The sequence below is a fragment of the Gymnoscopelus braueri genome (assembly GCF_963280865.1).
Source record: "Gymnoscopelus braueri genome assembly, chromosome: 6".
NCBI lineage: Eukaryota > Metazoa > Chordata > Actinopteri > Myctophiformes > Myctophidae > Gymnoscopelus > Gymnoscopelus braueri.
This window is the reverse complement of record NC_137607.1, coordinates 35,469,622-35,489,146: the sequence shown is the minus strand read 5'-3', so window position 1 is coordinate 35,489,146 and position 19,525 is coordinate 35,469,622. Positions and strand designations below refer to the sequence as shown.

Sequence of the window (19,525 nt, the reverse complement as noted above, 5' to 3'; positions counted from 1 at the left end):
ATTTTCTTAGGGATTATTTTATCACCATTACGAGCAGCAATTGAGCAGCACACTTTTTGGATAAAAAAGTGTAGTACCTGTATTTATCAATGAATTAACGCCCCAAGATTTGAATAGATTTATTTTTGTCTAAATTGATTAGCCTGATTAACCACTTATGGCCTATTTTACTTTGTTGTACAATGGTGCAAAAATACAGAAAATAGGCGATCTACAAAGTCACAACATGTGCAGCATGCTGTGAGCTTTGAGATCTGCTCTTTTGACTATTTAGATTATAAATTAGTTTTTTTCTATAATCGATTAAATCGATTAGTTTGATTAACTGTTGCGTCCCTATTCAAGAACTCAATTGATTGGGATTCAAATTGTTCTGGTCTCACTCTGTCTTGGAATCCACCTTGACATGCTTTGAGCCCTAATTAGTTTCTTGTGGTCTTTATCAGTGGATTGTTAATATTTTAGACCGTGTTACATTATATTCATTCCACACCGAGCAGTATTCTTTAGTTTTTCATCAGTCTTTCTGTATATTAAATGTTGTGTACATGTTTGGCTTTTTAAGGACTCCATTGAAGGAAATGCTGAAAGCAAAGAACTGGAAGAAACGGTCAGATCATTGTCTGAAGACATAAAGAAGGTCGGTGAAGTTGAATTATTATGATCAAGACCTACTACTTTTTCTTCTGTTACACTACTACATGAATCTGTTTTGTTGCTTCATTTAAGTTCACAGTTCATGTACAAAAGTAGAGTGAGTAGTAAGTAGAGTGACTAGTTTGGGGACAAAGTTGTTTAGTGCAGTGGTTCTCAACCTTTTCAGGCTCATTATATTTGACCTGTGGACCCCCCACCCTGATAAGCATTTGGAATGTAGGTGTTTTCAAAGGAGGCATTCAATTTAGTTTGACTCGGCTATTTTCACAATTTTTCTTTCCTATATTATTTGACAATTATTAGTTAGTTGATTACTTTTGATGTAGTTATAGACTTTTTCTATCTTTCTTTCTAATTTTACTTAAAAGTCCTGAAATTGTCACTTCACTGTCATCTGGGGACCCCCCCCCCCAAATCATGTGGGGACCCCCTGGGGGCCAGACCCACAGGTTTAGAACCACTGGTTTAGTGTAGAGCAAAAACAGAATGGGGCCTAGTATAGAGCCCTGGGGGGTTCAGGTCAACTAAGTGTATAATTGTTCTAATAACAGCATAGTTATACTAGACTTAACCTGTTTTTGTTCTTCACCAAGGCCAATGAGATCATTAAGAAGCTTCTGGGGGAGAATAAAGAACTGGCCCGCAAAAACAAGTTGAAAAACGCGGTCAGTGTGTCACAAGAGAAGGTGCTCCAGGAGACAGAGGAGACCCTGAAGGCCCACTCCAGTGCCCTGGCCCACAGTGCCGAGGAGATGGCCCAGCAGAGGGCCGAGTCCAACGCCCTGAGGTCTGTATTCACCAGTGGTGGAAAAAGTTCTCAAATGTTTTACTTAAGTAAAGGTATCAATACTGCAATGGAGAAGTACTCCAGTAAAGTAAAAGTACCTCAAAATGTTACTTTAAGTACAGTACTTGAGTAAATGTACTTAGTTACTTTACACCACTGCTTTCACTGAGGAAGGCTGCCGTTGGCGTGTGTTGAAAGAGAAAGACAAGTTTTTAGCTGAGCATTACATGAATTCTTCTTTTGGCTGTATCTGGGCATTAGTTTAAAGATGGGTCAGGTTTAGGCATGGGATAGGTGCGGTTCAGGTCTGAGTGGGCCAATGTCATAGTCACTTAGTGATTTAAACCTACCGTACTTGATTGTGGAATGACACATTTGTGAAGTGTTTCATGTCTTTTGTTTCGGTGTGGTTTTGAGCTGCGTTTGTTGCGAAGTGGAAAAGCAAAGCAGGGCACTCGCAACATCGTTCACAGATGGCTCTATTTTCCCTCTGCCCAGTCTTGCTGCTGCATAGTAAAGCAATAATGCCTACCTGGTGTTGTGCAAAAGTAGTGAAAATACAAGCGCACACGTTGTGAGCTTGTAGATCAGCATTTTCTTTAAAGATGTTGGAAGTTAAAGTAGTTAAGTCTGTCTATGTGTTTTATAAATACCTAACCAATGTTTTTTTATAAATATTTAACCAATGAAAAGTATTAACAAGAGATTGTGGCTAAATAGCTGCATCGGATCCATTGGAATGCAGGTTCTGTTTTTTCCATTTCCTCAAAATTAATGGTATTGTACATGCAACCCGACAGCACCGACATGTTTAACGCACCATCGGGTGGAGATGTCAGCTGCCAACGTTTCATGCGTGCTGATGATGATGGTGTGTTTTCAGGCTGCTCCAGGAGCAGATGGAGCGCTCTCTGTGTGACATCCAACACAGACTGTCTGTGAAGAGCAGTGAGCTGCAGGCTGCCTGCCAGCAGATCCACAAACTGGAAGAGAGAATAGGTGAGGGTTTACACACTTTACTCACCAACAAAGTACATTTGCTTGAGTTCTGTACTTAACCCATTAAGACCTGAGGCCGATTCTATAAATGCCCTCTAAACCAGTAGTTCTCACACTTTCAAGATTTTTGAAATGGCAGATGTACAAGCTCGCAGATGCTTTCTGGGTTTTAATGGGTTTGTACATTTTCTGGAAGAGAGAATAGGTGAACTTACGCAGTTAACAACGTACGCCTCTTTTTTCTTTTAAATAGCTAATGTGACGCATTGAGCTTGTAGCTCTGCTGAATAAAAAATACATTTTTTTAATCTTGTTTATTTGTACATTTCTTAATTTCAATACAACAATGCATTGATATAAAAAAATACCTTGTAATTTGTACTTTTGAATACCTCAGTCTTTTTAAAAGCATATCCTTTGAACACTTAACAACTTTATTTACTTTAAAGCAAGTACTTCAGCTGAAGTACAAATTTGACAGAGCAACATTCACTTTTAGTTGAATAATAGTTGACTGTCAGTATCTATTCTTATGACTCAAGCCCTGGGGTTGAGTGCTTTCGTCCACCACTGCTAGTGGTGGACAATCAAATTAAAGCAATTAGTTTGATTTAACTGTTGCACCCCTATTTGTGATGTGTCCGCCAGGCGAGCTGAGTGTCCAGGGCTCTGAGCACAGGGAGAAGGTGTCCAGCATGCAGAGGTCCATCGTGGCCCTGGACAAGGAGAAGGACACCCTGCAGGATGAGGTGGACCACAAGACAGAGAGGCTGGTGGAGCTCCAGCAGGAATTGGACAAGAAGGTAACTGTCTCCACCGCCACCTCAATGACAGCCTCAACAGGTCCTCTTTATAAAACCCACCTACAGATTTAATCACTTTCCGTTTGGAAATGTTAAAAGAATAGCTAAAATATGTTTTGTTACTTTTGCGCAGCACTCACGACGAAGTAGAGCATTCATTTAGCTTTTCCATCCTTTGGACTTTGTGAATAAATTAATAACAACTTGTAGATGATGACTTGTTGTGCTTTCAGAAGGATTTGCATACAATTCTTTTTTTTTCATTCCCTCTAGGAAAATACCCTCGAAGAAGTGAGAATCACAGTCAGAAACTTGGATAACTCTCTAGAGTAAGTATGTGGGGCTTTTGGGGTGCATGAGACATTTCTGTAAACGAGAATGATTGATTGCAGATTAAAGTAAGAGAAAAGCCATCCCATGCATCACCATGAGGTATGTTTACAGAAACCTTTTCCGCCATCTTAAAGGGATGCTATCGTGATACCTTTAAATATTGTTCTAAACCATAAATTATCATTTTTACAGTGTATGTGTATGCTATTTTTATGCTATGTCGATGAATTGAATACAATCGTCTGCATTGTGATTTAATACAAACTACTCTTGACCTGTTCATAACACTGAGCAGCCTTCTGTGAGTCGATGAAACACCACGACTTCGTACTGAAAACTTTTACTCCAGTGATGTTAAATCTGTACAATGTGGAAACTAAAACCCTTATTGTTTTGCCACTACCCTTGGTGGCTGTGGCATTGTGCTGGTTCCCTCCCTGTGTTTTATGGCAAAATAGTGATCTTAAAAAAAAAAGAAACATGGATTGGGTTGATATAATGGCAGATTGGTGGCCATACAACACATGGGCACACCAGACCAAGTGCTTGCCAGAGAAATGCATCATGTATAGGAAGTTAGGAACACAGAACAGCTGCAACTTGCAACAGACAAACATGATAGTGTCCCTCTTGCTAAATTTACAGCCTGACTAACAATAACAACTTTTGGTTTGCTTGTGACGATGTTGCGTATTAACCTGGCAGTCAGCTGAAGGGGACTCTGAGCAGCCGTGACAGGGAGGTAGGCAGTCTGAGGCGACAGCTGGACACCGCTCAGGAGGAGCTGACCCGTCTCGCCAGAGACCGAGACGTTGCACGCACAGAGAACCGGCGGCTGCAAGATGACCTGGCTACCATGACCAGAGAGAACCAAGTATGTAGTGTACAGGAGATGTGACTAATAACTCATTTGACACCTTCAGTTTGTTTGCATGACAACAACGGTGTCATGCAAAAATAGTGAAAATAGAAGAGCTCGGCTATTTTCACGATTTAGATTTTTTTTACTTACTTTAGGAAGATATTCGCCTATGATGACATGCCCAAAATATGGATCGCTTACTTTATTAAATTATGGACAATTATTTTTATAATGACTTTGATTAAAGGTAGGGTAAGTGATTTGCAATTATTCAAATAATTGCAAAATGGGTCTATGTTCTGATAGAGCTCGTTACTATAGAGTGTCCTGTCCATATAAAGAGTCTCCATGTCTCTCCAGCTCTTTATAAAACAGAAAATGTATTTTGTAGTTTTTTTTTTTTTTTTGTAGTTTCATTTCCAATTTTATCCAACCAGGACAGAGAACTCAATCAGGATATAGATTAAACAAGTGAAATTGGAAGTGATGACACTAAGAAATGAGCAGACAAAATTTTAACTGGAACACTATACAAATTAAGCTTAAAAATGGGTACTTTCTCCTGATTGGCTGAGATTTTGACACCTACCGAAAAATGTATTTTCTGTTTATTAAAGAGCTGGAGAGACAGGGAGACATCTGTTACTGAACAAACACTCTATAGCAATGATTACTATCAGAATATAGTATTTTAACCTTTTAACAAAATACTTTTTGTTTTAACCAAAAAATATCACTTACCCTACCTTTAACTGTTGCACCCTACTTTACTGGTGGTGATGGGTTAAACATCAACTACAAAGTTGCCATGTGTTGTGCGGTGCGTTCCAGGCAGTACACGCAGAGATGGACGAGGCCTTGCATGAGAAGGATGAGCTGAAGGCGAGGGTTCATTCCTACATCATTGAAGTGGCCCGAGTAGAGAAGCTGATGGCTGTCAAGGCAAGACGATATTCAACCTTTACACGTTTAACTTTTGGAATCTGTAAATTTTTGATTTTAGTTCCTATCTGATAATGCATCATTATACATCTGGAATCACTTTCAGCAAATTGCATCTAACCAGTGTCTGTTGCCCTGAAATTGAACATACTAATTGCAGTTAAAGATGTTTTTGGGTTGCATTGCTTATGGTTTTCCTTCTTAAAAAAAAGAGAAAGTAGTGTTTGTTCACTAACAGAGGTCTCCCCATCGCTCCAGCTCTTTAACTCATTGAGTGCCAGAATTGATTAATTATAATTCTGCCAGTGCCAGCGTTTTTGAGCATTTTTACTAACCTTTCAAGAGCCACAGAATATTTCGCTCCAGGACGATCGACACACAGAGTGTCGCAAACGACGGAGTTGAGTCTCTGCTTCTATCGGGGGGGGGAAGCGTGTCACCGCGACCCTCCGTTCTTTAGTTATTGGCTGTTGAATATAGCTTGTTCTTGCCAAAAACGCAGAAAATAACAAGAAAGCAGAGAAAAATTTATTTTTCTAAATCCTTTAACATTAGACCGGACGGGCTGTTTTTTTTGTGATCACATTATTTCCGGGTATAGACGCCTTAACAGGGAACGTCCCACTGATAAAGAACCAGTATGTGCGTGCAGGCCGGCACCAAATGAACCCAACCACTCATAAGATGTATGATTGCTATGCGAATATATTTGAACAAAACAATATAATGTACACACACCATCTTTAATTTTAATTTGTAGCAGAGCAGGGCAATATATCAACATTATATCGATATTGTGATGTGAGACTGGATATCGTCTGGGATTTTGAATATCGTGATATGGATATATCCATTTATATGCTATTCAAAAATAGAAGATCTACAGGCTCACAGCACGTCACTTCGTGCCACGCCGCAAGCTTGCGTATTTGCTATTTTTGAAAATATTTGAAAAATATTGTTTTTATTTTACATAAATCTCTACTGGAATCATCTCTACTGGTCCCTGGAACAGAATATTTTCAGATGGGGGGGGTCTGTGGCCAAATAAATATCAATTTGGGGGTCCTTAACATGATAAAAGTTTGAGAAGCACTGGACTAACAGACCTTTTATCCCACAGGAGCAGGAGAACAGGGACATGCTGGAGCGTTTCCGCCTGGCCCACACCGAGGTGGAGGAGCGCGACCAGCAGATCCAGCAGGCAGAGGGCCTCAACAACTCCATCCGCCTGGAGCTGTTGTCCTCGGACACGGAGCGCAGGCGGCTCCGCGAGGCCACCGGCAACCAGGAGAGAGAGCTCCAGCAGGTAAGAGTAGAAGACCGGAAAGTCAGGAAAGATGCAAGGTGGGGATGCAGCATGCCCCCCACCTGTTTATATGCAATACCCGTTGTATTTCTTGTAGTTGTGCTTGTCAGAGTACCCATTGTACACGTTGTCAGGCTATCCAGTGCGGTAACCACTACCATACTTTTGGTCAGGATGTATTGGTTACAGCAGATATAAATTGCTCATGTTGCATACAGATGTTGCTTTTGACTGATTGTTTAAACATTGCATACAACTGGAAATCGTTTACTGTAAATGACAAACTGAATAGAAATGTGCCAGAAATAAGTGCATAATTTGCACCATTTTCTCAAGCCATTTCCATTTTTTAACTTTTAGGGGGTTTTTTTCACTGAGAAATGAGAATAGCATTATATGCATTCAATTGAACTCATGCATTTGTATCATTAAATGAAAACAAATTATATTTTGTATGATCCCTGCTTGTCTGCATTCACCCAGCAGATGACTTGCTCAGATGGCATTTTAATGAGCGTTTCATGGGGAGCTGTTGTGGGTTGTCTTGAAGAAAGAGAGTTTAACAGTGCATCAAACAGAAAGGCACTAAGGCAGGTCCGGTGCATTTCAGGAGCCGGACACATTAGCAGAAATAAGGAATAAAGCTCTGGAGCATCTTAAACGATTTAATGCCTTTTTATTTACAAGTCGTTAAGTAAACAAGTGACTAACATTTAGATGCCAAGTGCATCTTCATCAGAGTCGTGACTGATGAAGATGCACTTGGCTTTGAAACGTTAGTCACTTGGCAGCACCATGTAAATAAAAAGCCATTTAATCGTCAGAGATGTTCCAGTGCTTTATTCCTGTTGTTGGATTAAGTGTCTTGCTCAGGGGCACTTACACACGAAGATGGCCGAGTTTAGGGTTGAACCGGTGACCTTCTGATTACCAGATAGCCTCTCAACCCACTCAGCTACGGACGCCCATATATCACGGACAAATGGTTTTCAGAAACACTGGACAAATTAGACAAGTGTTGTTTGAAACTTTTTACTTTTTTTAAACTTTAAAAGACCTTTCCATGTCGTATGCCAGGTTGTATAAATGAGACAAATCCCATCCTTGCTGTTGGTGCTTTATAATGACGTACAGTACATGAGATATGACGCATAATGTGACAAGGGCTGCAACTATCCATTATTCTATTGATTACTTTTTTGATTAAGCGAATGATCTACAAACTTGTCGCGATGCGACGCGTTGTTAGCTTGTTGATAAATTCACAATATTTGACTTATTTTATTTTTATTTTTTGCCTATAATGACAAAAAAATTATCAATTATTAATCGATTATTTGATCAAATGATCGATTATTGATAATTTATTTATAATTAAAACGATAACTTTGATTAACTGTTGCACCCTTAATATGGCTCTTCCCCCTGTGTTCCTCTCCAGCACATCCAGGCTCTGCAGGCGTACGAGGCCCAGGTGTCGTCCCTGGTTCGTGGGAGGTCCCGTCTGGAGGAGGAGGCGCAGGCCGCCAGGAGGGCTGAGGCGTCCGCCCTGGCTGACCTGGCTTCAGTCAGGGAGCTCTGTGTCAAACTGGACTCGGGCAAGGAGCTCACAGTCCGCCAGCTCACCTCCAAGAGCATGGAGCTGGAGAGGGTACGGCCAGTGCTGGCATAACTCACACACACTCTTAAGCACTCTTAGCTGAATGCCCCGAAAATATCCAATTGACAAGCTCACAACGATGCGTTACGTGGGGAGCTTTGGAGAGTACCCTATAATACAGTGGTTCTCAACCTCGGATTTCGGGGGACCAAAGGGGTCCAGGTCCAAATGGACCCTTGTGGGTCTGTAACTCTGAGAGTGTACAAATGGAGACTTGCACGTCCATTTGGTTCCATTTCTAAACTCTCTGAGTAAAATAAATGCTGAGCTGATTTTACAGTTTAGATTGGTGTTATAGTTTAAAGTTATAGTTTAATTCAGTGATTCTAAACCTTTTAATTTCATGGATCAAATTTCATTTGATATGCATTAGGTCACCTCAATTTGATACAGTTCTTATCCTCATTGTTAACTTAACTGAGAGTTACAGACCTATAAGGGGTCCATTTGGATCCCTGGTGGTCCCTGGACCCTACGTTGAGAAACAGTGCTCTAATATGTGTCTGTGTGTTGCCCCGGCAGTTGTCAGGAGAACTGGACGACGTTGGCTCGGAGGCAGAGCTACTCAAAAAACAACTGGCCAGTGAAAGAGTGACTGTCCGCAACCTAGAGGCGCTCCTCTCGACCAACCGCCAGAAGGAGTTCCAAACCCACCTGAGTGCCAGCGAGAGAGAGTCAGAGCTTAAGATCCTCCGTGACAGACTTGTCCTGGCCGACAGCAAAACGTAAAGATGGTTCCATATAGGGCTGGGCAATATATCGATATTAAATCCATATCGTGACATGAGACTAGATATCGCCTGGGATTTTGGATATTGTGATATACAACATTTAAAAAGTAATGGGTCGCGCTCGGAGTGACAAGAGTGAGTTTACTTTTTATTATTTCACGTCGAATGAACAAACGTTTCGGCTATCCGGCCTTAGTCAGTGTGGAATAAAGGATATTGTGTTACATATGGCATAAGTGTGGTCTTTTGCTGGTTTTGATTACTTATGCCTTATTTTATACTTTCCAACTTTCAATTGGCAAAGGTAGACAATCTACAAGCTCTCAGCGCATTGTGAGCATGTAGAGCTCTTTTATTTGCACTATTTCTAGAAATTCTTGATATTTTCATCACAATGTCGTTAGTGATATTTGGTCAAAATGATTGTGATATTTGATTTTGTCCATATTTCCCAGCCCTAATTCCATATCCATAATCAATCACCAGTAGTGAATATTTGTAAAATGTTATTTGTGTGTGTGTGTCCAGCGCGAGTCATGCCAAGGAGGTGTCTCAGCTCCGAGGGAAAGTCTCTCAGCTCCAGACAGAGCTGGATGTTCTGAAGAGACAGTTGACCACTGAACGCTTTGAGCGGTGAGCTGAGAGACAATTATCTTTACGCCACCGACTGTACTTACTTCAAAACTGTAATAGAGGATTCCACAATAGCTAGGATTAGAGATAACTGCTTTTTTCAGCACTCATAATTCATATAATTGTCTCACTTAAGGGTAAGGAATCCCTAGGTCAACCCTAGTACTCTGTGATGTAAGCAACACAGCTGCAGCTAATGAAAGTAATAATGGGGGTGTTAGATTTAGGTGTGCCATTGAGCAAGCATTGACACAGCATCAACAGTATTGTGAATTTACCATGCAAGGTCCATTCATCCATAGCAATCATTATTATAGTGTGTTTGTTCAGTAACAGGGGGGTCTGTCTCTCTAGCTCTTTAGTAAACAGAAAATACTTTTTCAGCTCGGGATACTAATTTCATCCAATGAAGAAGAAAAATAAGACATTTTCTGAGTACCCCAAAGTAGTACCTCCATTTGTGAAACACTGTAAGAATGTGTTAATGGAACAACACACAGTAAAACTGTTTCTGTGTCTCTGTGTCCAGCGAGAGGGCCATTCAGGAGATGCGCAAACAGGGAGTGTCTTTCTCCTCCCTGCGGAGCTCTTCTCCTCTCAGCGTCTCTCTCAGTCCCCGGCCAGCTTCCCAAGAACACTCCATCCTCCGCACTCCTGACCGCTCCACCGACAAGTAAGTCTGCCGCTACATACTCCCAACGCGGTGTTCTTTTAATTTCCAAAAAAACTAGGGTGTAATTGCACTGCCACTGGCTTTATTGGGAATTAAAAAGGACAGCATTTCAGCCCAAGTGTTTCGCTACCACTTAAACCCATGGCACTTTTTCTTCTTTCTCTCCCCAGAAACGTGAGCTTTAAAGAGTAGAGAGTCACGGAACAGGGAGGGAATGGAGCAGGTAGTCTTGATGTGTGGACATGAGCGCTCTAGGCCTGTATGTGTCTGGACTTTAACACCCAACAGCTGGAGCTGTCCGTGAAGTTCTATTATATATGTTTATATCTGTTTTTGTTTGTTAAGTTCTATTACAGACAGTTGTTTATACCCGTTTTTTAAATGATGTTTTAAGTTATTAAATTATTAAAAATAAGGAAATTAATCCATATGCAGACCTTTTTTTGTTTGGAGTGTGGGTTGTTGCTTTATCCCATTAAAACCTGGAAAGCATCTGTGTCATTTTAGATTTTAGCTATATATACATATAGCACATTGGTTGGCTATTAAAGAATCGTGAACATTTATGACAAATCTTTGAATATATTTTAAAGCGAACATTTTCAACTCAAATCTTTGCTTCTGGGGGACCCTGGAACAAAATATTTTGAGATGGGGTCGGTGGCCAAATGCATTATATTTTAGGGGTCCTTCACATGATAAAGTTTGAGGACCACTGAAACGGCAACATACGTTTTTTTCAGAAAACTGTTGTGTGAAATGTGTAGAATCGGCCTCAGGTCTTAATGGGTTATTAAACAGTACACAGTGGACAGGAATGGAAGCACTTGGAGAGATCATCATGACACATTGAGCCTGGTTCAAACCCACAACCCTATGGTTACATGGTACAGCATGTGTTTTAGCCTGCTAAACCACCATGACCACTGTTCAACACAGCAGGCCTCTGTCCTCTATTACAGTAGAAAGTAGGGAAGTAACAAATATTGGCCTTGTGAGTTTAATGTTGAGTTTCATCAATGCATACTGAATTTTCAGCTTGGAATCTATCAATGGTAACAGTCTATGATTGTTTGACAGTAACAAAAACAGTGCAATTTGGCAGTTGGTTGTATTTCTTTCTATCTAGGTCCTCCTTTACAGTTCATTTCAAGTTTTTAGTGGTTTTGACATCAGAACAGTTGCAGGACAGATGTGTTGACTCCCACAATTTTCAAATACTTCTGCCTAACAGTCTGTACTTGGGAAGCTCTGAAAATTAGTAGAAAATAAAGCAGATGTCACGTTATCTCCCCACTTCCATTTAGTCTGTGCAGTCGCGTAAATAACTCCTAGTGGAAAACACATCAATCATAGCCTAGCTAGCTAGCTGCTCATCAGAAATGGAAATTACAAAATGTATTTATAATAGATTTTAAGATTTTTGTGAACACTTCGTGATTTGAATACCCTTATCTACCAGAAGAGATAGTCTGGCTTGAGAAATCTGACTAATCGCTTCCAGGCTTCTAATATTCCGTATTTGATGATGCTGCACCAACATGTAAAATATGAGCCCGGTATAAAAACGCAGCTTGCTCCTGGGGAATAAAAAATACATTGTACGAGAGATTCCGTATAAAAAATAAATTCAAAACTATGCTGTAAAACTGTCCTGTTAATGTCTGCAGTATTCAGTGGTTGTGTTTGGGAGGGGATAAGTGAAGAGGGAAAAGTCTAGGATGTACTTGGGAAGGAGTTCCCGCAGTATCTTTTGAGGCAAGCTGCACAGGTAATAATGCAAGGTGGCCGTGGTGACTGGCTTGTACCAGCCCTGTCGCTCAGGGAAGTGGATGTGTTGGGGTGCACCGACCCGCTGGAGCACGCGTTCAGCATCACCTTCAAGATGCTCATAGGAGCCGATGAAGTCGTAGGGCACAGCACAAGGCTGGCACAGGTTGTAAATCGGCATCCAGTGCTCGTTCATGCGCTCAACGTCCTCGTCAACCAGGTAGCGTGCGAACTCGGCAAAGGTCACGTCGTCTCCGGTCACCGACGCGTCCTTGGCGCGCCCCTTCCGGTAGCGTTTTATGATCTCCACCCCGTACTTCTTCTGGTAGGACTCGATCTCCCCGAACTTGTTCCTGTATGCGGACAGCAGACGCTCCATGGGCTCGCGCACGAACATGAACTTGAAGTAGTGCTTGAGACGGAAGCGTATCTCCTCAGGCTTGAGGGAGGACAGGAAGAGCAGGTCGCTGCGGTGGTCCATCTTGATGTTGACATCCACACTCTCCAGGGCTCCGTTCAGGACCTTTTGAGGTAGGGTTGTGACCCATCATGATTAATTGGCATACAAATAATTGCAATTAATTACTTAAAGGAGTAGTTCACCCAAATAATTACTTATTTTCCATCAATTGCACACTCCATGAAGCCTTGAATCCATGGATTTATTTTTGTTTTTGTGGCATTCCTAAGCCAATAATTTGATTCCCGTCTCCTACCTTCTAATGTATCCGGTAGGAGACACAAAGTAGATTATTTGTGTCTCCTACCGGATACACACCCGGTCATCAAATTATTGGCTTAGGAATGCCACAAAAACAAAAATAAATCCATGAATTCAAGGCTTCATGGGGTGCGCAATTGATAGAAAATAAAAAAAAATTGGGGTGCACTCCTCCTTTAATTGGAACATATGAATAAAATTTACATTTCTGTTTGCTTTTTGGGCTTTGTAAACTAAACTTGCACAGGGCAGATATGACAAATAACTTATATATAAAAATAAATGACTGATTTATATGATGTTTTTGCATAGTATTGTATATTTGTCTGTCACTAAATGTTTCGATGAATTGAATACACAGGACCCCAATGGAAGCAAGCCATAGTGCTTTCTTGGGTTTAATCTTTTTTAGCATCCCTTTGTATAGAACTGTACTTTCTGTGCTTTTATTACAAACTGCTAAATAAAGTATTCAATCAATCAATCAATCAATTAAACAATGGCCGCTACTAATAATGGAAATATATAACGGCTATTTCCACTATAGCCTATTTAAAAATGAACATTTTTCAATGGATGAACTTGGAATGGAAACGATTCTGACGGTTATGCAAAAATAATTGCGACTATCTCAAATAATGGCGATCAGGGCAGTCATGTAATCATCGTCAACCTACAGACATACTCAGTGGTGTAAAGTACCTAAGTACATGTACTGTACTTAAGAACAATTTAGAAGTATTTTTACTTTCTTCAGTATTTACAATTTTCTATAAGTTTAATTCTACCCCACTACATCTCAGAGGAAAATATTGTGCTTTTACTCCACTACAATTATTTGAAAACTTTAGTTAGCCTACTAGTTACTTTGTAGATTTTGATTATTATTACAAAACACACTAACTACTTCAGCCCTATATATATTTCTGCCATTTGAAAATAGTAGATCTACAAGCTCACAATGCGCATTGTGAGTTTGTAGATCGGCTATTTCAAAAGATTTTTTAATACATTTTGAACTTGTGAAATGGGACATTCTGCACAATGAGTACTTACTTACTGTAACATAGTATAATATCTACATTGCAGTATTGATACTTTTACTTATTAAGTATAAAACATGTGAGTACTTCCTCCATCACTGGACATAATAGTGTAGCCTCGCGTAGCATTGCCAGACTATATCACTGCGAGCAATTCTATTTTTTTGCACTGGCAGATTTTGTCTGGTTCCAGGCTAATAATACTGTACCTTGAGGACGCGCTTCCAGTTGGAGCAGGCCACCTTGGGCACGTAGCAGTAGAGGAAGCGGTACTTGTCGTTCACCAGGATGTGCTGCAGCAGGGTCTTGCGCTGCGGGGGGCTCAGGGACCACACGCTGTGGGGCATGTTCTTCTGGCTGCACACGGTCCGGATGGTGCGGTTGCGGATCTCCTGCAGGATCTGGGTACAACAACCACAGGGGAGAAATGTGTGAGGTCTTGTTGGATATTTATGGAGAAAACAAAAGTTCTGGTTCAGTAAGTGGTTCTCAAACTTTTTCATGTCAAGGACCCCCCAAATTATGATGTGCATTTGGCTGCGGACCCCCATCTGAAAAATGTTTGTGTCAGGAACTCCCCCATACAAGATTTGTTTTGATTGATTGATTGACATTTTTATTAGGCAAAAGAATGTAAAATGGAACACAGTTACATTTATAATACTTTGGTCTAAAAGGTCCGACCAAAAAAAGTCCTTGCGGACTTGTTTCCGTTGGGGTCCTTGAATTAATTTCATAGACATATATATATATATATATATATATATATATATATATATATATATATATATATATATATATATATATATATATATATATATATATATATATATATATATATATATATATATAGCAACCAAACAGTTCAAATCAACATAAAAAACAGAGGAAAAAATACCACTATGTACAAAAAAAATCATGAAAAAAAAGGTTTGAAGCTTAGTCTTCAGTGACAGTGTGTTGTTAAAATGTGTTAATAAATGTGTTGTTATAATGTTTCAAAAATATACCACATTTTCCTTTTTTTTCTCCAAGATTTGTTATGAAATTTTTTTTTTTCAAATAGCCAAGGCATATACACTAGGTTTAAAGTGGTTAAACAGATTTTTATGCTATGTTATTTAGCTGTTTAAAAGTCGAGGCTTGTCTAACTACTTTCAACCTGGCGTCCCTATTTTGGGCATGTATTTATTTTATATTGTCAAAAATAAGCCAATCTACAAGCATTGCAACATATTGTGAACTTATAAACCGGCTATTTTTTCCCTGTTCATTGTAAGACCAAGTGTATAGGCAACTCCGCACCAAACAGACTCGTCCAGACTATTGCAGACTACTCCAGACTGCAACAGACTGGTATTCGGTTGGCAAAAGTTACCATTTAAGTCTGTCAGCCGACTGGCCATTCATGTGCTAATTTGACTTTTAGCGTGCCAGCGTTGCCAGGTCTGCTTATTATAAGCGACTTTGGGCTTGTTTCCCTGCAAAGCCACTTAGGGATGTTCCCAGCGTTTTTTCTTCACTGACGTGCAGTGGTGTAAGTAACTAGTACATTTACTCAAGTACTGTACTTAAGTACAATTTTGAGGTACTTTTACTTTACTGGAGTATTTCCAATTGTCTATACTTGTACTCCACAACAATTATTTGAAATGTTTAGTTACTAGTTACTTTGCAGATATAAATCATTATGAAACATACATTAACCACTTTAGCCCTATTTTATACCTATAAGCTATTTGAAAATAGCAGATCTACAAGCTCACAACGTGTTGCGATGCACGCGTTCTGAGCTTGTAGATCTGCTATTTTCAAACATTTTTGTACTTTTACTTTTGGTACTTTAAGTACATTTTTAAACCAATACTTTAGTACTTTTACTCAAGTAAATGTTGAATTCTGGACTTTTACTTGTAACAGACTCAGAGTACATCTATTGCATTCAAGCCTGGAATTTCGTCATTTTAGGGGCAAGGCCACTTGGCCTTTGGTGTTGTAATTTTTTGGAGGGCACAAAGGCCCTGCCCGGTCTTCCTGCCAGGGCAGGAAGGCCATCCAAAAAAATAATAATGATTTTTAAGTCCAAAAATGATTTTTAAGTCCACGGAAATAATGCATTTAACTTGAAGGTTAAGGATCATTGTATTTTAATATATTATAAGAATAGTATAACTATCTGTGAAATATAACCCATTTATTTCACAAAATAATGTGTTGGCAAATGACCAATATTTAGTTATATAGGTCTCAATATGTCACATTCAGCCCTGGACTTCACTGACTGAAGTAGGGGTCACATTAATCACATTAGATTCACAGAATGTATTTTACCCACAAGTTATTTTCATTCAAATGAAATGTGAATGAACTTGCACTAATAATGACTTTAGTTGATTTTTCACTCTTTAAAATATAGTATTTCTTAATTATTAATAATTACAGCTTGTAGATTGGCTATTTTCACGATTTTAAATTGTTTTTAAATAATAATAAAAAAGGAACATACAAGATTTCCACCCGACAGCCATAATATAATAGCCAATATATGGTTCTGTATCAGTATATGAGTCCGTTTTTGCGGATTTCATTCTAATTGGCTACTATGCCTGCATATGAATTTCATGAGCCTGGGTAGGTCACCCTGGCTTGGAGATATGCCCTGTAGCGCACACTCCGCCAGTGGTGTAAAGTAACTAAGTACATTTACTCAAGTACTGTACTTAAGTACACTTTTGAGGATTTTTTACTTTACTGGAGTATTTCTAATTTTCAGTACTTTTACTTCTACTCCATACATCTCTGAGGAAAATATTCTACTTTTACTCCACTACAATTATTTGAAAACTTTAGTTATTAGTTACTTTGCAGATATAAATTATTACATTATAAAACATACAGTAACCACTTTAGCTCTATTTTATACCTAGGCTATTTGAAAATAGCCGATCTACAAGCTCACAACGCGTCGCGAAGCGACGCGTTGTGAGCTTGTAGATCTGCTATTTTCAAACATTTGAGTACTTTTACTTTTGGTACTTTAAGTACATTTTGATACCAATACTTTTGTACTTTCACTCAAGTACATTTTTAATTCGGGACTTTTACTTGTAACGGAGTACTTCTACATTGCAGTATTGATACTTTTACTTAAGTAAAACATTTGAGTACTTTTTCCACCACTGCGCTCCACACAGCAGCAGCAGGTGAAAGCAATTCACTTAAACGAGGGTTGTGTTGCGCACCAAAACTGCGCAAAACTAGGTCAAATCAATCAATCTCTCTCTCTCTCTCTCTGGGAGCAACAACGAGAAACAGTGAATGTAGGTTTTCATAGACATGGTCGCTTGTTTCTCTCACATAATCTGGCAACACCGACAGCCCTTTGTTGTCACTGCCACTGCTCTGCCAGTCGGCTAAAAAGCTGAACATGTTCGGTCGGCTCTGGGTCGGCCGAAAAGGTCCCGACGGACCCCTAACCGACTGGCCGACGGACCCCTAACCGACTGGCCGACGCTTCCCGAAGCCAAATCGGCCCAAAGTCGGGCAAACCCTATATTCTTTGTTGACCGGGGTCCCCCCAGGCTCTATACTCGGTCCCCTCCTTTTACCCTCAACACCAAACCTCTTCACCGATAATAACCGATCTACGAGCTCACAGCGTGTCATGTTACGATGAGTTGTGAGCTTGTAGATGGGTTATTTTGGCTGAACGTTCGCCCCAGAATAGGGACACAAGGGTTGATGTGGTTACATTGACTGACAGCAGTTTAACTGAAGAGTTACAAAGCAAATGTTGTGATGAGTGTATTTGTTGCTGCGGTGTAATGTAACCAAGTATGTTTATGCAAGTACTGTGTAGGCTACTTAAAATACAATTTAGAGGTACTTTACTTGAGTATTTCTATTTCATGCTACTTTATACTTATACTCCACTATAAGTATATCAGAGAATGGGGAAATATTGTATGTTTTACTCCGAATACATTTGACAGCTTAATTACTAGTGTTTTTGTTTCTTAATATGCCGTTTGTTCAGTAACAGGGGTCTCCCCATTCTCTACAGCTCTTTAGTAAACAAAATACATTTTAAGATTGGGATACCAATTCTAGCCAATCAAGAGAGAGAACCCTACAAAGATAATTTATCAATTTCAATGTTATAGTATAGGCTACAATACAAGTGTTCTAATTCCAATCTTGTTTGCTTTTGTATGAATCACTTCCACATCCACTTGTTTATCCTGTGTATATCTGAGTTCTCTCCTGAGTGGATCAAATATTTGGTATCCCAACCTGAAAAGGTATTCTTTTCTGTTTAGCTACTAAAGAGCTGGACAGACCCCTGCACTAGAATAATAGCAATGATTACTATCAGAATATAGAGCTAATATAGAACGGAGAAATATCACTTACACCCGACCCCCTCAAGTCACCCACACCCAGCAGTATATAGACATTCAAATTAGAAGTTGTACCAGCTACAATATTAAAGTGATTGATTAACCCTACCCCACCATTAACAATCAATAATTATAGTGTAATAACACAGCCTATCAGAAATAGACACAGTTCTGTATAATGACTAAATGTGTTAGCTACTTTTAAGGAGCTATATATCAAGAATCAAGAATTAAGATTATTTATTTTGTCACTCATACAGGTAGGTCAAACTTAAAGTAGCCAATTTTGGTGCCAACTTTTGTACTTTGACTATGAAAAATTGTGAATGCGCGACTTTTACTTACACTGTATGCTGTGGCATTATACGTAAGTACTTTAAGTAGCCATATCTGATCTGAGTTGTTTCTTCAAACAAAAAAAATCACAACTTTTCAATAACAATTCCAATTTGTCATGAATAAAATCAGAAAATCAAATATGTTGTGAGCTTGTAGATCTGCTATTTTCACTAGTTTGGGTCCCGGGCAAACGTCTAATTTCTCTTTTTGGTCTTGAGCTAAAAAGTTTGGGAACCACTGATGTAGACCCATACCGAAGCGAGGCGATCGATGGATCGCTGCCTTTATAGAGCCTACCTACCTGGGACTCTGTGTCCGCGGACGGGTCGTGCGGCCGGGCTTGTCTGATGTAGTCGAACCGTTGGTTGCTCCCCCGGGGCGGAGGTGTCTCCACGCTGTTCAGCATTCCTTTCTCGATCATCAGCAGCAGGCCTCCGGACGCGACGATCACGGCGAACGTCAGCACGGACGGCAGCACGGCGGAGCCGCGGCGAAAGGAGCCGCCGCCCGGCCCCCCTACCGCGGCTCGAAAGTTCACCAGCGACCCGCTCCTCGACCCACCGCCGGGCCTCTTCATCATCATCATCATCATCGCCGCGTCCTGCTTTCGAGGAAGCATCTGTTTGTTTGTCAGTTGTTGTTTTTCTGCGGTGTTTTTCCAATGTAACTCTCAGCGGAGAAAAGAATGTGAGTGTCGGTTATCCTCCACGTAGGCTGCCCATAGTTGAGACTGACTGAGAGAGAGAGGAGGCTATGGTTGGGGGTCTACAGCTCAACGTCTTCACTGAAAGCCTGATTTCCGAAAAAAAAAAAAAAAGCTGATCTACCAGACCAAAAGGCGTCGCTGTCGCGACGCGTTTTGG

The 19,525-nt window shown here is 40.1% G+C and overlaps 2 protein-coding genes across 2 annotated transcripts in view; one reads left to right on the top strand and one right to left on the bottom strand.

Annotated features, from left to right (window-relative positions):
• cep135 (centrosomal protein 135) overlaps positions 1–11,974 on the top strand; it is a 22,056-nt gene extending 10,082 nt beyond the window's left edge. The window contains exons 14-26 of the mRNA XM_080430223.1: positions 566–640; positions 1,251–1,444; positions 2,328–2,443; positions 3,092–3,246; positions 3,520–3,575; positions 4,285–4,453; positions 5,273–5,383; positions 6,507–6,692; positions 8,134–8,343; positions 8,875–9,077; positions 9,612–9,716; positions 10,246–10,389; positions 10,560–11,974. Coding sequence (XP_080286349.1) covers positions 566–640; positions 1,251–1,444; positions 2,328–2,443; positions 3,092–3,246; positions 3,520–3,575; positions 4,285–4,453; positions 5,273–5,383; positions 6,507–6,692; positions 8,134–8,343; positions 8,875–9,077; positions 9,612–9,716; positions 10,246–10,389; positions 10,560–10,581 — 1,746 coding nt within the window. The 3' untranslated portion in view covers positions 10,582–11,974. The remainder of the gene's footprint in view (positions 1–565; positions 641–1,250; positions 1,445–2,327; positions 2,444–3,091; positions 3,247–3,519; positions 3,576–4,284; positions 4,454–5,272; positions 5,384–6,506; positions 6,693–8,133; positions 8,344–8,874; positions 9,078–9,611; positions 9,717–10,245; positions 10,390–10,559) is intronic.
• chst14 (carbohydrate (N-acetylgalactosamine 4-0) sulfotransferase 14) lies at positions 11,387–19,525 on the bottom strand. The gene is made up of 3 exons (XM_080430224.1): positions 18,964–19,525; positions 14,133–14,324; positions 11,387–12,682 (listed from the first exon to the last, which is right to left on the bottom strand). The coding sequence occupies exons 1-3, from the start codon at positions 19,279–19,281 to the stop codon at positions 12,047–12,049; spliced, it is 1,146 nt and encodes a 381-aa protein (XP_080286350.1). The 5' UTR covers positions 19,282–19,525; the 3' UTR covers positions 11,387–12,046.

What these genes read in the sequence shown, in the direction of transcription:
- chst14 (XM_080430224.1), bottom strand. Translation starts at nt 19,281, where the DNA reads ATGCTTCCTCGAAAGCAGGACGCGGCGATGATGATGATGATGATGAAG. An exon ending in CCGCGGACACAGAGTCCCAG is followed by an intron (nt 14,325 to 18,963) that starts GTAGGTAGGCTC and finishes TGTTGTACCCAG; the next exon opens with ATCCTGCAGGAGATCCGCAA. An exon ending in ACTGGAAGCGCGTCCTCAAG is followed by an intron (nt 12,683 to 14,132) that starts GTACAGTATTAT and finishes CTACCTCAAAAG; the next exon opens with GTCCTGAACGGAGCCCTGGA.